At 41.9% G+C, this 15,069-nt stretch overlaps 1 protein-coding gene across 1 annotated transcript in view; it reads left to right on the top strand.

The window, feature by feature from the left end:
• The window catches only part of ScsbetaA (Succinyl-coenzyme A synthetase beta subunit, ADP-forming), a 64,382-nt gene that overhangs the window by 10,751 nt on the left and 38,562 nt on the right, over positions 1 to 15,069 (top strand). Inside the window, exon 2 of the mRNA XM_068384765.1 lies at positions 11,011 to 11,279. Coding sequence (XP_068240866.1) covers positions 11,011 to 11,279 — 269 coding nt within the window. The remainder of the gene's footprint in view (positions 1 to 11,010; positions 11,280 to 15,069) is intronic.

The raw sequence follows: 15,069 nt of genomic DNA, 5'->3' as shown, positions 1-15,069 counted from the left end.
CCTCTCACGAAGGGACAAGGTTGACGTTAGTTGTTCCCCTCTGGCCCGCGAGAGAATGGTTCACCGAGGTACTTCGATGGTTAGTAGACGTTCCCAGAAGTCTTCCTCTAAGAGTAGACCTTCTACGTCAGCCACACGTAAAGAAGGTACACCAAAGCCTCCACGCTCTTCGTCTGACTGCCTTCAGACTATCGAAAGACTCTCGAGAGCTAGAGGCTTTTCGAAGGAGGCAGCCAGTGCGATTGCTAGAGCAAGGAGAGCGTCTACCATTAGAGTCTACCAATCGAAGTGGGAAGTCTTCCGAGACTGGTGCAAGTCAGTTTCCGTATCCTCGACCAGTACCTCTGTAGCCCAAATAGCTGATTTTCTCTTATACCTGAGAAAAGGACGATCCCTTTCAGCTCCCACTATCAAGGGCTACAGAAGCATGTTGGCCTCGGTCTTCCGGCATAGAGGCTTAGATCTTTCCAACAATAAAGATCTGCAAGACCTCCTTAAGTCTTTCGAGACCACTAAGGAGCGTCGTTTGGCTACTCCTGGGTGGAATTTAGACGTGGTCCTAAGATTCCTCATGTCAGACAGGTTTGAGCCTTTACAGTCAGCCTCCCTGAAAGATCTCACTCTTAAGACTCTTTTCCTGGTATGCTTAGCCTCGGCTAAAAGAGTCTGTGAGCTTCATGCCTTCAGCAAGAACATCGGGTTTTCGTCAGAAAAAGCTACTTGTTCTCTGCAACTTGGTTTCCTAGCCAAAAATGAGCTACCTTCTCGTCCTTGGCCTAAATCTTTCGATATTCCTAGCTTATCGGAGATCTTAGGCAATGAACTAGAAAGAGTCTTATGCCCTGTTAGAGCTCTTAAGTTCTACTTAGCTCGTACTAAACCTTTACGAGGCCAATCTGAAGCGTTATGGTGTTCGGTTAAGAAACCATCCTTGCCTATGTCAAAGAATGCTTTGTCATATTTTATCAGATTGTTAATACGAGAAGCTCATTCACACTCGAGTGAGGAAGACCGATCTTTGCTTAAGGTTAAGACGCACGAGGTTAGAGCTGTAGCAACTTCCGTGGCCTTTAAGCAAAATAGATCTCTGCAAAGTATCATGGACGCAACCTATTGGAGAAGCAAGTCAGTGTTCGCGTCATTTTACTTGAAAGATGTCCAGTCTCTTTACGAGAACTGCTACACACTGGGACCATTCGTAGCAGCGAGTGCAGTAGTGGGTGAGGGCTCAACCACTACAATTCCCTAATTCCATATCCTTTTAATCTGTCTCTTGAAATGTTTTAATGTTGTTTTTATGGGTTGTCCGGAAGGCTAAGAAGCCTTTCGCATCCTGGTTGATTTGGCGGGTGGTCAAAGTCATTTCTTGAGAGCGCCCAGATTAGGGGTTTGATGAGGTCCTGTTGTATGGGTTGCAGCCCTTGATACTTCAGCTCCTGGGGGTCTGTCAGCATCCTAAGAGGATCGCTGGGCTCCGTAAGGAAGACGTACTTACAAGGCAGAGTAATCGTCTAAGTCGACTTCCTTACCAGGTACCTATTTATTTTGGTTTTGTTATATTGATAACTGTCAAAATGAAATAAAAAACTCTTAGCTTATACGATGTAAACATATTTAACTCTGGTCTCTACCCACCTCCTTGGGTGTGAATCAGCTATTATATATTCACCGGCTAAGTTAAATATTTAAAAATGATATTTTAATTATAAAATAAATTTTTGAATATACTTACCCGGTGAATATATAAATTAAACGACCCTCCCTTCCTCCCCAATAGAGACGCAGTGGGATGAGAAGAAATTGAGTCTTTGTTTACATCGAGAGTGGTATCTGGCCGACAGTTGGCGCTGGTGGGCACACCTGCAACCTGTATAGCGATCGCTGGCGAGTTTTTACTGTATGTGTCTGTCGAGCAACAGAGTTGCAGCTATTATATATTCACCGGGTAAGTATATTCAAAAATTTATTTTATAATTAAAATATCATAATTAATATCAACCATCTAGAAAGAAATTATAAAATTGTGAAAATACTGTACTGCAATAGTTTTCCCTAAAGCAATACTGTACTGTCCTTATCAGTATCCAGTCACCCATTAGGCTGCAAAGTTACTTAAAAATTCCTAGCTTCTGAATAGTATGGCGGCATACGACGCTGTGCAGGTCTCTGTGGGCCTATGATAGCAATATCTAGAAAATCTCCAATTGTAAACCCGCACTGTGATAGGTTTTGTTGTCAGTGAAACTTTTCTGACCAACAACAGTAGTGCCTAAATCTTTTTCTTGGAAGGGGTTTTGATAATTCTGGAATGATTCAAACTAAACTCGAACACAGTCCCTCTCCTCTTAGCATCTGAATTCACTTCCTGGACCAACTACCAGATATTTCATTTCAATAGCTCCTGTGAACTAATAATGTTTATGACACAATCTCATGTAACGAGATTCTTCCTCGTTATACTTCGCACACCGAAACAAAATAGTCATCAACTTTACAGTGTTGACTGCTGAACACGAGCAATAGACAACGGCCTTATAATGCCTTTGTTTACATCCCTTCCACGAACAGTTTATACTTATCCAAAATAAAAATCACTCGTTTTTGTGTTATTCAGTCTAACAACAAAGTTAAGTACTTCCAGTTAACAGGCAAGGTAATATGAATACAAAGCAGCAACACTGACCACTAAACACAACGGTAACAGGCAATAAGCAACTTCATCTTTCCTATATACTTAGAAGAATAACCTAAAGTTCTCTCCCTACTTGGTGTAGGGACCTGCTGTTAGAAGAATAACCTAAACTTCTCTCCCTACTGGGTGTAGGGGCCTGCTGTCAGTACCTGTTAAAAAGAAATAATAATGGATTAAGGCACTTTCTGGGGGGGACACTTGAGGACTATATACTGTACAATATATAAAAAATAAAATATTTTTTCATACACAAACCATTAATTATTCCAGTGGATCAACAATCGTCAGTTATCCGATCTCCGATTGCTAGCTTGGTTTTCTCCAATCGTCAACCTTCAGTCTTGCCGATTGCCAATCGTCAGCTTACTGATCGACATTCATCAGTTCGCCGATCTCCGATTGCTAGCTTGTCTTCTCCGATTGTCAAGCTCTAATCTTGCTAATCGCCAATCATCAGCTTGCCGTTTGCCAATTGCTAGCTCGCCATTCGCTGTTTGCCACATGCTAACTCACCGATGGCCGATTTTTAGCTTTTCAATTGCAGATTTCTAGCTCCAATCGTCGTTTTCTAGCTTGCCGATTGCCAATAGGCAGCTTCCCAATCGCCAGCTCACCAGTCTGCTGATTGTTAGCTCACTGATCGACGATTGCTAGCTCGCTGATCGACGATTGCTATCTCGCTGATCGCCTCTCCAATTGTCGAACCATACTGCTATTCCTTGTCTTATCCGATTGATCGATTGCCAGCGCTCTGAGCGTCATCTCGGATCACCGATCGCCAATAAGCAGATTGCCGATCGTCAGCTCGCCAGCCTGCCGATCTCCTTTCACCCGCTCCCCAGCCTGCCAATCTCCAATCACCAGCTCGTCGATCACCAAATCGTTGATCGTCGATCCATTCTGCTGTTTTTCAGAGCTTACCCGGTCACCAGCTCATCACTCGTCAGCAGCCTATCTTGCCAGCTCACCAATTGCAAGCTCAACGATCGCCGAACATAAGCTGAGCAATCACCGATCGCTGATTGCCCCGTCAATTGCCGAAAGACATCTTGATGATCGCCCTTTACCTGTGACCTCGGTCTCGTCGTCTGCCAACCTTGCAGCGCTTGTTGGACCAGCTCTGCTCGTCAACGAACTCTAGTTCGTGACTCTCCAGCTAGTTCAAGCTACCCTGTCACACATCCTTCGTTGACCCATTGGTATGCAGCAGTTTGCAGTCTTCTCTAGCGGTTCCATTGGCTCTTCGATCGCCGAGTATATCCGCCGATCGACGGTAGCTCGCCGCTTGCCATCTAACCATGCAACCTTCGACTGCTCAATAGTCACCCGTTCACCAATGGTTAACCATTCGCCACTCGGTAACGGTTAGCCGTTCGCTGCTCACCAACAGTTAGCCGCTCCGCTAGGGTTCGCTGCTCATCTTCGGCTCATCAATTGCTGACTTACCATTCGACATCCCACCAATCTCAGCCCGCCGTTCACTGGCAGTTTGCCGCTTCTCCGCTCGGCAGCCTGCGACTGACCGCTGTTCGGCATTTCGCTGATCTCCTAAACGATCGGCAGGTGAACGGCAGTCCCTGTCAGCAGCTTTTCGACAAGTGACTATAGTACGCAGAGAAAAAAAAATATAAGATATAAAAATAGAAAAAAAATAAATAAGCTAAGTTAGGTTAAAGTTCATGTAGTGTAAGTTAGAGTAAGTTACGGTACGTTATCGCAGTCACCATCTCTACTTCCTCGCTGACCGTCCGTCTCCTGCGTAGCAATTCTTACACCTGCGTTGGCCTGTCTCTAAGGTAAAATGACAATAAAATCCCCTTTTTTATTTATTATTTCTTTATAATTATTTTTTTTTACATCTTTCTTATATAATGCAATTGTATTATGTGTAATTGTGTAGTACTGTAATTTATTAAGGAGTTATCATAGGTGTTTGGGCTGTGGAACGAATTATACAAATTACAGTGTATTCTTATGGGATTATTTGCTTCAACATACGATTGTTTTAATCATACAAAGCAGTTCCCGGAACGAATTAAGATCGTATGTAGAGGTTCCACTGTGTATATATATATATATATATATATATATATATATATATATATATATATATATATATATATTTATTATGATTTATTATTATTTATTATTATTATCAATTATTATTATTACTTGCTAGGCTACAACCCTATTTTGAAAAGCTGCTTACCATAGCTAAAGAGTCTCTTCTACCCTACTAAGAGGAAAGTGGCCACTGAACAATTACAGTGCAGTCGTTAACTGTGTACATAAATATAGTATATATATATATATATATATATATATATATATATATACATATATATATATATACATATATATATATACATACATATACATATACATATACATATACATATACATATATATGTCTCCTCGACATCTAACATCCTTGGCCCGTCTAGTTCCTATCGGTCGCCTCAGGATTCGAACTCTCCAGGGGCTTCTGAAGTCCAATTGGAATCAGGCTTTTGATTCCCTGGACACTCTGATTCCCAGGGGATCAGAGGAAAAGACATAGCTCGAATGGTGGCTGGCAAACGAGAATCTGCTGAAGGGTGTCGATCTTCTCGTCCCTCCTCCTGATTTGATGCTACTTGCATTCTCGGACCCATCAAAGAAGGGTGGTGGTCCCAGGTGCATCACCACACGGCCTCAGTCCTTTGGGCAGAGTTCGAATAGTACCTTCACATTAATATACTGGAGATGAACGCCGTTTTTCTGGCCCTTCAAGAGTTCCACCAGTTCCTGGTTGTTCACTCAGTGGTGGTGATGAGTGACAACACCACGGTAGTAGCTTACTCATAGGAGCAAGGAGGTACTTTTTCGCACCCCCTATCCCTTTTAGCCGTAGATATACTGAGATGAGATGGGCAGAAGTCTACTCGGTCTCACTATCAGCTCGTTTCATTCCTGGCAAGAGGAATGTGCTCGCCGACAATCCGAGCAGAGCATCGCAGATAGTGGATTCCGAATAGTCTTTAGATCATCAAGTAGCCAACAAAGTCTGGACTTTGTGGGGTTCCCCTATTGTGGACCCGTTTGCAATGGCCCTGAACTTCAGGCTCCCGTTGGACTGCTCCCCGGTTCCAGATCCAAAGGCGCTCTGGCAGGATGTATTCCAACAACGGTGGGACAACTTCAACGTGTACGCATTCCCACCATTCTCTCTGATAAAAAGAGTACTCTACAAGACCAGAACATCGGTCAATCTTTCAATGACCTTCATAGCTCCGCTATGGCATCACACGGAATGGTTCCCGGACCTTCTGCTGCTCCTGATGGAGCCCCTAAGGGAACTTCCTTCACGACAATCTACTCAGACAACCACATGTCAACTTTTCTACAAGGCAGTAGCTTTGCTTCGCCTTCACGCCTGGAGACTATCCAGCATCTCCTCTCTGATAGGTTTTTTCGCAACAAGTCGCGAAAGGGGATGCCTGGATATCTGCAAAAATCATCAACTTCATTCTACCAGACAAAATGGAACGTCTGCTGTGGTTGGTGCCAAGGAAGGGATCTCAGTCTATTCAATACCACTATTCCAGCAATGGAATATCTTGTGTATTGAGGGAGGAAGTGCATCTTAAGGTTTCAACGGTTAAAGGCTATCGCTCAACCTTGAGTCTCGCCTTTAAACTGAAAGGAATGGACATTTCCTCATCTTTGGAACTTCCATCTTCATATGTAATGTTGAACTTACTTGCCCTCAGACAGAAGTGAGACCTCCCCCATGGCACGTGGTATTGCAAGTGGGCGTGTGAAAAATGCCAAACTACGTTCACCGTCCACTACCTGCAAGGCGTTGACACACATGAACCTCGATACATTTTCTATTGGTCCTGTGATGGATGCACAACAGCTGGTTTAGTACTTCAAGCTCCTTTATAGACAAGTAGCAGAAGGTTGAGGTCATTGGTTACCCGGTTTTAGTCTGAGTGAGTGAAAATGAAAGGTTTGCCTTGTTCCCTTTCTTCATCCTCCCCTCCCTTGAGAAAATCAGCATCCTGGGTCCTCTGCACAAGCTGACAGCAAACCTCTGCAGGTAAACCATTGCTCCCTTGTGTATCCTATTATTGTCCCAATACTATTGCGCCCCATACCCTGGTGAGGTGGTATTGGGAATGTCTTGGTATCCTCGGTTATTCCCTGCAAGTCTCAGAATAACTTTACCTAGTTTCTCACCACACACAGCTTGCGTAGGCCGCAGACCATGCTTAGCAGGTTTAGCGAGGTGGTAGGGTCTCCTTATTGGCGCTCTAATCTCTGCACAATAGGGAGTACCTTGGGTAAGGCCAAAAGCCAGATTGGCAGGACATCCACCCTCCTAATGAGTGAGTCACCCCTATTAAATAGCGTTAGTTTGTATTCCAGTTACGGAACAAATGACAAAATCGGAGGTAATTTGTATTTTTCCTAATGATACAAACCTTAGCTATTTAAATATACTTGCCCGCCAATCCTGTCCCTCTTGAAGTCCTACCTCCAAGCAAAGTGAGCTCAATCACAGGTGAATGAGTGGGAAGGGTAGCAAGCTACTTTAACCAGCAGGATGGGTAGTTAACCCTCCTAAATTTTAATGGCTTGTCCTTTAGTAATACCCCTATTAAATAGCTAAGGTTTGTATCGTTAGGAAAAATACAAATTACCTCCGAATTTGTCATATTGTTAGGAAAAATAAAAATTATTTCCAAATTTGTCATTTTTGTCGCACCATCACAAGCTCATGGGAGACGGATCCTCACCTTTTGTGCTCTGCTTGCAGAGGACACTCATACACTTGAAGTCTCCCCTTGTGATAGGTGTTGAGAGTGGTCGCCCTCCCAATGGGAGATTTACTTAAGGGGAGGTAAAGAAGTGTAAGAGGGATCCTTCGGAAATCCTAGTTTCTTTCCCTTCCCCCCGGTACTTTGCCTTCTGACCCTTCTCTATCTGTCTCTATCAAGGACTGGTCAGAGAAAAGTGCTGACCTTTTAACATTGGGGCAAGCCTCGAGGCAAAAAGTCTACTATTTCTTGTTCTTTGCAGTATGATGATGCCTTGTGCTTATTGTGATCATTCTTGGTACTTCAAGGACCAAGGTACCTTCTAAGGAGCAGCCAGTATAGGTGATTTTGTCAAGGTCTGCACGGAGCAGAGTGCAGCCTGTGAGAGAGAAGTCATAGGCTTTTCTCCTTCAGAGAACATTGAGGGTGATATATCTCCCGGGCGATCTTCCCTAGGGAAGCCCCCTTCGTTGAAGCATTCATCAGAGGACCGCATACTTCTTACATACCTTCAGTATCCTGACCATCACTCCTATGGAAGAACTCCTCCTCCAGAGCATGCCCACACGGTTGCTAGGTAACCTTTGCCAGCCTTTTCCTCTTCCCTGTGAACCTCAATCCTGCGAGGATGGACGACGCTCTCGCCAGCTTGAATGGTCTCTCCTTCAAGCAGTTAGGTGATTCTTCACCACCTCGCACTAGCTCCCTGTAGTTTGGTTCTTCGGAGCAGTCTGGTGATTGTGGCCGATGACTTCCTGGAGTACTAGGCACTTAGCACCTTATTTCATGGACACAACCAGTTTTGTGAGTCCCGTAAGGGTTTGGCCTTGGGCATCTGCTCCTTTCGGAGAAACATCAACCTCTATATGCTCTACCGGATGCGACTCAACCACGTGCCCCGTCAAGATGCGTTTCACCTAGATGCGCCTGGTTTTGTCGCACTACCTAGAAACCCATTGCCCAGATATGCGTCATCTAGCGTGTTTATTCCAACACAAATACAAACCCTTGTTCTTTACTATGGATACCTTGTATTTGTTTCAGCGCGAACTAAAATTTAACCATAAAATTTACGCGAAATATCAACAACCCTCTGCTAGTTAGGGGGAATAGACCAACCCACCCACTCACCCAGTGAGTTTTCCACTTTTGTTTTGACTACGGTTGAGTGCAGACATATCGTCTCTCTCTTCCGAGTTCATTCCTTTTGAACCAGCTGTAAAACTTGAAAAATAAATTATCTTTTTGTTTATAGGTGTGCTTGGTATTGAGGACTGCAAACATTTAGGTTTGCCCTGGTGTATTAGACCATCTATGTCGGCCTTGGAGAGGGATCCTCACCGACTTTGTCCTTCGTAGTGACAAAACTCTTACATGAAGGCTTCTTCCTGCATCGAGTGTCGGAAGTGATCATCCTTGCAAGGGAACAATACGGTATATGGAAGAAGTCTAAGAGGGATTCTTCACCTCCGAGATCATTCTCAAGGTCGAAGAAGTCCCCAACTTCTGTCCCCTGCTCTTTGTAACTTCCCACCTTCCTTTTCCTGTTCAGCTTCCTCTGAAGGCTGATTAGTTAAGAGCAATGACTGTTTGACCCCCAGGCAACCTTCGGGCTCAGAAGGCACCACTGCTTCCACTAGCAAAATAGCAGTGCCTTCCACCCAGGGGTGTCTACCTCTCTTGATGCTTGTTGTCAGTTGTGGCTTTCATTGGGACTTTTGGGTTCCCCCACAAAAGAATGGCTGGTGGAAGTGTTGAAGCTTGGGGCACAAGAGGTGCGCACAGGTGCCTCCGCAGGCGTCGGTCTTGACTTTCTCCACTGAGCTGCTGGAGGAGAGTCCCTACCAGCTGGTCTGGTTTCCCCAGCGGATTCTTCCTCTGCAATTCCTCTCCCACCTGAGGAATTGCAGACAGGTTCTCTTCGGAGTTCCATCCTAGAGCGCGCACGCTGAGTCTTGGCACATTGGGTTCCGTGTGAACTTCAACCCTACAAGAATGGACAACACTCTGGCTAGCTTGAGAGGTTTTTCTCCCGTGAGTGATCTCCCCCTCAAGTGGTTGCGCGATTCTTCACCACCTCGCACTAGTTCACTGGAGTTAGGGTCTTTTGAGCAATCTGGTGATCGTGGCTGACAACTCCCTGGAGATAAAGGTGCTTTCCACCTTATGGCATGTACAAAACCAGTTTCGTGAGTCCCGTCAGGGTTTTGCCTTGTGCATCTGCTCTTTTGGGAGAAATATCACTAGGATCGCCGGCAGCAACCATTCTCAGCCATGCCACCCTCACCTTGCTAGTCACCTTCTAAGAGAGTCTGACAATTCCTTAATGCAGGGCTTGTTCAGCCATTCCCCATGACCCAGAAAGATCAGGCCAGAGCTGCTCTGGTCTAAGATGGTGTCAGAGTCCGTTAAGAAAGATTGTGGTGAAGAAAGGGACTCTCTTAGAGTAACACATCTCGTTTACTTCCTTTACCTTTTGTTGGGCAGAGGAAATCCTACATTTTTTATGACGATCCATTGCCCTTGTCCCTAGATCTGGCATTGTCAGCCTTAGCACAAGGCATGGTGGTTAACAAGCTGGCAGCACAGCAGTGGCGTGTTTTTGGGTGCATGCACTGCAAACATAGAGAGGATTATTAAGGAAACCGCAGGATTACTAAGGAAACTTTGCAGGCCTCTTTATGGATAGACTACTGATCAAATTCCGTGGGATATTTGACCGACAATGTGTATTTGCCGGACCCAGATAAATGGAAAGCATATAAGAATGTTCTGCTTTTTGGGGTTAGAGCTGTTGAATTCGTAGTGAACAACGCTGCCAAACGATGGCCTAATTGGATCTTGAACAGCAATAACTCAGTCATTTTGAGATTCCAGAGGCAGGTGCAAAAGAGGGAAGCTCTCCGTTTTCATAACTCGTTGGTGGCGAGTCCTTCCTTATTCAACACAGGAGACCTTGATGCAGTTTTGCAGCACAATGGAGGAAGTTGATCCAGGACTCCCTCCTCCATGGGATGGTAACATCTCGTTCGCATTCTTTGGCTCCTGCACCAAAACCATCTCCTGTACTCACAAGAAGGCAAGCAAGGCTTCGAAAGAAGGAGTGATAGTTTTAATCATACTGTACTCCAAGTGTTTTGAGAATTATCCAATAATGTAAATAAATATTTAGTATGAATAATAGGTCAAGGTATTGCTAAGAAATAATAATGTGAATAAAATAATTTACTGCTCATTGTGTGCTTTTTTTTTTTTATAATTTTTTTTACCATGATCATGGTATTAAAGGAGGCCAGAAGTAGTAATTAAAATTTTCAGTGAACTTTTAAAAATATAGAAATATGATCAATCCACGTTTTAACGTTTCATAAGATGATTGTTCTCTTATTTAAGATTCTAGGAATTCTAGTGGTTGGATATCAGAATTTTATTGAAACAAAATTTGCTGTTATATTTAGACAGATTTTATAACTATTGTATTGTATTTTAATTTCACTCCTTTTGATGAGCCAGGTTGTGAGCAATACAGGAGCAGCACCTTTAGCTGGAGCTCAACAAAAGAGATATCTTAATGTCCATGAACATGTCAGCTTCTCAGTTCTCAAGAAATCTGGCATTCCTGTTCCTGGTTTTGGAGTGGCCAGCACTGCTGAAGAGGCCTTGGAAATTGCAAAATCCCTAGATTCCACTGATGTTGTTGTTAAGGCGCAGGTACTTGCTGGTGGACGAGGAAAGGGATATTTCAAAGGTGGATTGAAGGGAGGTGTCAAATTAGTTTATTCGTGAGTATTTATTATTAAGAATTTTTTATTTTACTTTGATGTATCTTGACCTATAAGCTTACTTCAATAGAAGGTTCTCAACTTAAAAAAATTCGGAGATACAAACACTAATCCAGCTAAAATCAGAAATCTCAGATATTGTATCAAATGTTCTTAATGAAAAACTGTAATAAAACAATATTATGTAATTTAATGCAGTAAACAGGACAATTTTTGTAATAAGAAACAGGAATATTTGTTGATTTTTGCAGCTGAAAATTGTAGGCATGTGAGTTGGGTGAAGCCTACCCTAGGCTAAAAACAAAAAAATCTGCCTCACAAACAGCCACTTGGAACTTAGTTTGTAAGTTGAGGACTTTCTGTATGTAATTTTTCAGAAAGTTATACTATAGTAATCACAAATAATGAAGCTAATTAGAAATTAATCTTTCAAAACTCAAAAAAGTTTACAGTAGAACAGCACACTTTTAATTAATGTGCATATATATTGCAAATTTCATGTAATCTACTGTATAGTCAGTTCTTGTTTTACGAGTCGGCAACCATATTTTATCATCTGTGAAAACTTGAATAGAAAATAAAAGGGAGCAATGAAAGAAAAATAGAAGGGATTAAGAATTAATCTTAGAAAGTTAACTACTCTACAAGGCAAGACTAAGGTTTAGAAACTGACTATAAAGCCGTTTGACTGGGTGAAAGAGTAACTCCATTCTCTGTGTGTGTTTGTGTACGTGTGTCAAAGGACATTAAAGAACTTGAAATGAATCTATGTTTACAGTATGCCTATGCAAATATAAACTCTCGTTCTTTACATAGGAGTACGACCTCAGTGGATCTGGAACACTGCTGTTGAAACTTTTAACGAGGTGTCAACAACCATATAGGTTTTTACTAGTTGGTAGCAGGGAAGTACGCCCCACCCGCTCTCACGACAACACTGATTTTAGCAGTCAGTGGAGACAGACCCCTGTTGTCGCTGGCTGGAAACTGGGCATATTTCAGCTTTATTCTGTTCCCTTTATGATGCTATAGCATCTCAGGGATATTGTCCTCGAGTCGTGAAATTGACTAATGCTATCATCTTCCCTTAACCCCTTGGAGGTAGACTTTCCATGAAGTCTTAGGATCAGACTCCTTTACGTAGGAAGTATGTACACCGACCCTACGGGTTTTCCCGTTGGACACGCAAGCAACATACATTTTAGTCAGTTGAAGAGGTTTGCCCAACAAGCTGCATCTCAGTTCCCTCAGCATGGACTTATGTTGAAGTTAACCTTTCTCTTGAGAAATACATTTTAGCCAAGATCTCCCTCTGAGCTCGCCAACCCTTTGGGATTTTCGGTGGACGCAGTTGCAAGCGTGAACTTATGTCTTAACCTGGTAGTCTATTTGACCAGGTAGGTCAGAAGCACTTGCACGTTCCAATGCCAAAGCTAGCTCTTTGAAGCTCACAAAGTTCTAGTAGATCTTGGCAAGCTGTCTCAGCATGCGCTAAAGGTGAAAGCATTCCTTTCACCTGAGAGATCGTTGGAGCAAGCAATCTTTCAATGCTCTCACATACAGTAAGGTATTCAGTGCTCAAAATATCTTTTCAGGTATCCCAGGTCTGATTGCCAATCAGCTCACCTGGCTGGGTTGTGAATATTACGTGCATTATTATTGATACAGTTAAGTGAAACACCAGTTTAATCAAAATCCAGTTTATTTCAAATATAGAAGTAATCTTTGTATGACAGTAAAATGGATATGTATTGTACAGTGAGAGCTTGGAAGAGCAGGTTAGAGAGAGGGAGGGAAGTGACGCGAAGCAAGCCTAATGCAAAGGAGCACGTGCTATTTGAAATCATCACGCCGTGAGATTTTTTATCCCGAATATTTGATTATTATCTAATTGGTATTGCGATTCTCTGTGTAGCATCTAAGTGAAATCGCAAAGTTTAAACTCACTTAAACCGCAGGCTGCCCATATGCATTCATATGTACGGTATCCAGCGTTCACATGTTACTATTATTATTATTATTATTGTTACAGTATTATTATTATTATTATTATTATTACAAGCTAAGCTACAATCCTAGTTGGAAATGCAAGATGCTATAAGCCCAAGGGCTCCAACAGGGAAAAGTAGCGCAGTGAGAAAAGGAAATAAGGAAATAAATGAATAATATAAGAAGTAATGAAGAATTGAAATATATATTAAAAACCTTAACAATAATGAAAACATATTTCATTAATAAACTATAAAAAGATATGTCAGCCTGTTCAACATAAAAACCGATTCAATTACTCAATTAGTAAGATCATTCCATAACTTAGTCACAGCTGGAATAAAACTTCGTTTACTGTGTAGTATTGAGCCTCTTGATGGAAAGGCCTGACTTATAGAATTAACTGCTTGCCTAGTACTGCATTACAAGCAGGATAGAACTGTCCGGGAAGATCTTAATGTAAAGGATGGTCAGAATTAGAAAAATCTTATGCAATATGCATAATGAACTAATTGAACGTCGATGCTGGAGATTAATATCTACATCAGGATTAAGAAATTTAATAGTCTGTAAGTTCCTGTCTAACCAATTAAGATGAGAATCAGCAGCTGAGGACCAGACAGGAGAACAACACTCGAAACAAGATAGAATGAAGGAATTAAAACACTTCTTCAGAGTAGACTGATGACTGAAAATCTTAAAAGACTGTCTCAGTAAGTCTTCTTTTTGTACATTTAAAGGAGAGACAGACCTAATGTGTTTCTCAAAAGTAAATGTGCTGTTGAGAGTCACACCTAAAATGTTAAAAGTCAAGCAAAGTTAAAGAAACATTATCAGTTACCTGGCCCTCCCTGGTCTTAGCGGGTGGAGAGGAGCTTGGGTGTTGATCATATTTATACTTGGTCATTTTCTAGGGCTTTGTCACTGTCCCTTGCCTCTACCACTCATGAGCAGCATTAAAACTTTTAAATATTTTGATCCTCACTTGTCTGTACAAAATCTAGAGTAATCTCAATGATACTGTATTTAATTAAACAAAGACAAAATAGGCTTAGGTGTTACTTACAGACGAGCATTGTCCAAATTATACAGTTGGTTTCAATCAACAGATTAATACATACTTAAAAAAAGCTTAACAGCAGGTTTCGTAAAAGTTTTGGCCTAGATATAGACAGAGTGACAAAAACAGTGATTATAGAGATTTAACACTTCAAAAGCAATTCCCACAATAAATCATACTATCAATCAATTTATCAACCATCAGCAATTCAAATTTAAAAGTTGTACTTGACTTGCAGTTAAATTAACACTTGAATGCCAGGCAATTCAAGCTCAATAATTGGTATAAGGCTTAAATGATTATATTATCACTAGCAATGCTAACACAAAACTGTAGTTCATTATTGGAGGTATCAGTAACCAGACCTTAACTTACTGTCCGTTGACCAGATGTGTTTTCATTGTAGGCTAACCCAGATGTCTGTCCATTTGCACTGCTCGGGTGTATATATACCCACGCTTTGAGTTATATAACTGTCATGTGATACTCGCAAGACCTCATCCCCAAAAATTTCTCATAAGGATCTTTGTGAAGGTATTTTACATTTTCATGATATTATGGGAGGTAACAAAAATATTACTATTCTCTTGATAAAAAAATTTTCTCGAAGAAAACCCTGTTTCCTAAGAGAAAACATAATTTCAGAATTGAGACTCCATCAAATGTCATTCCAGTCGTTTCATTCTAAATGCCATGCAATCCTTCCAGAACATTTTAAATTTCATGTAAGCATGATTTTTC

The sequence above is a fragment of the Palaemon carinicauda genome, chromosome 1 (assembly GCF_036898095.1).
Source record: "Palaemon carinicauda isolate YSFRI2023 chromosome 1, ASM3689809v2, whole genome shotgun sequence".
Taxonomy (NCBI): domain Eukaryota; kingdom Metazoa; phylum Arthropoda; class Malacostraca; order Decapoda; family Palaemonidae; genus Palaemon; species Palaemon carinicauda.
Note: the sequence above shows the minus strand (reverse complement) of the source record. Positions and strands in the feature narration are given on the sequence as shown.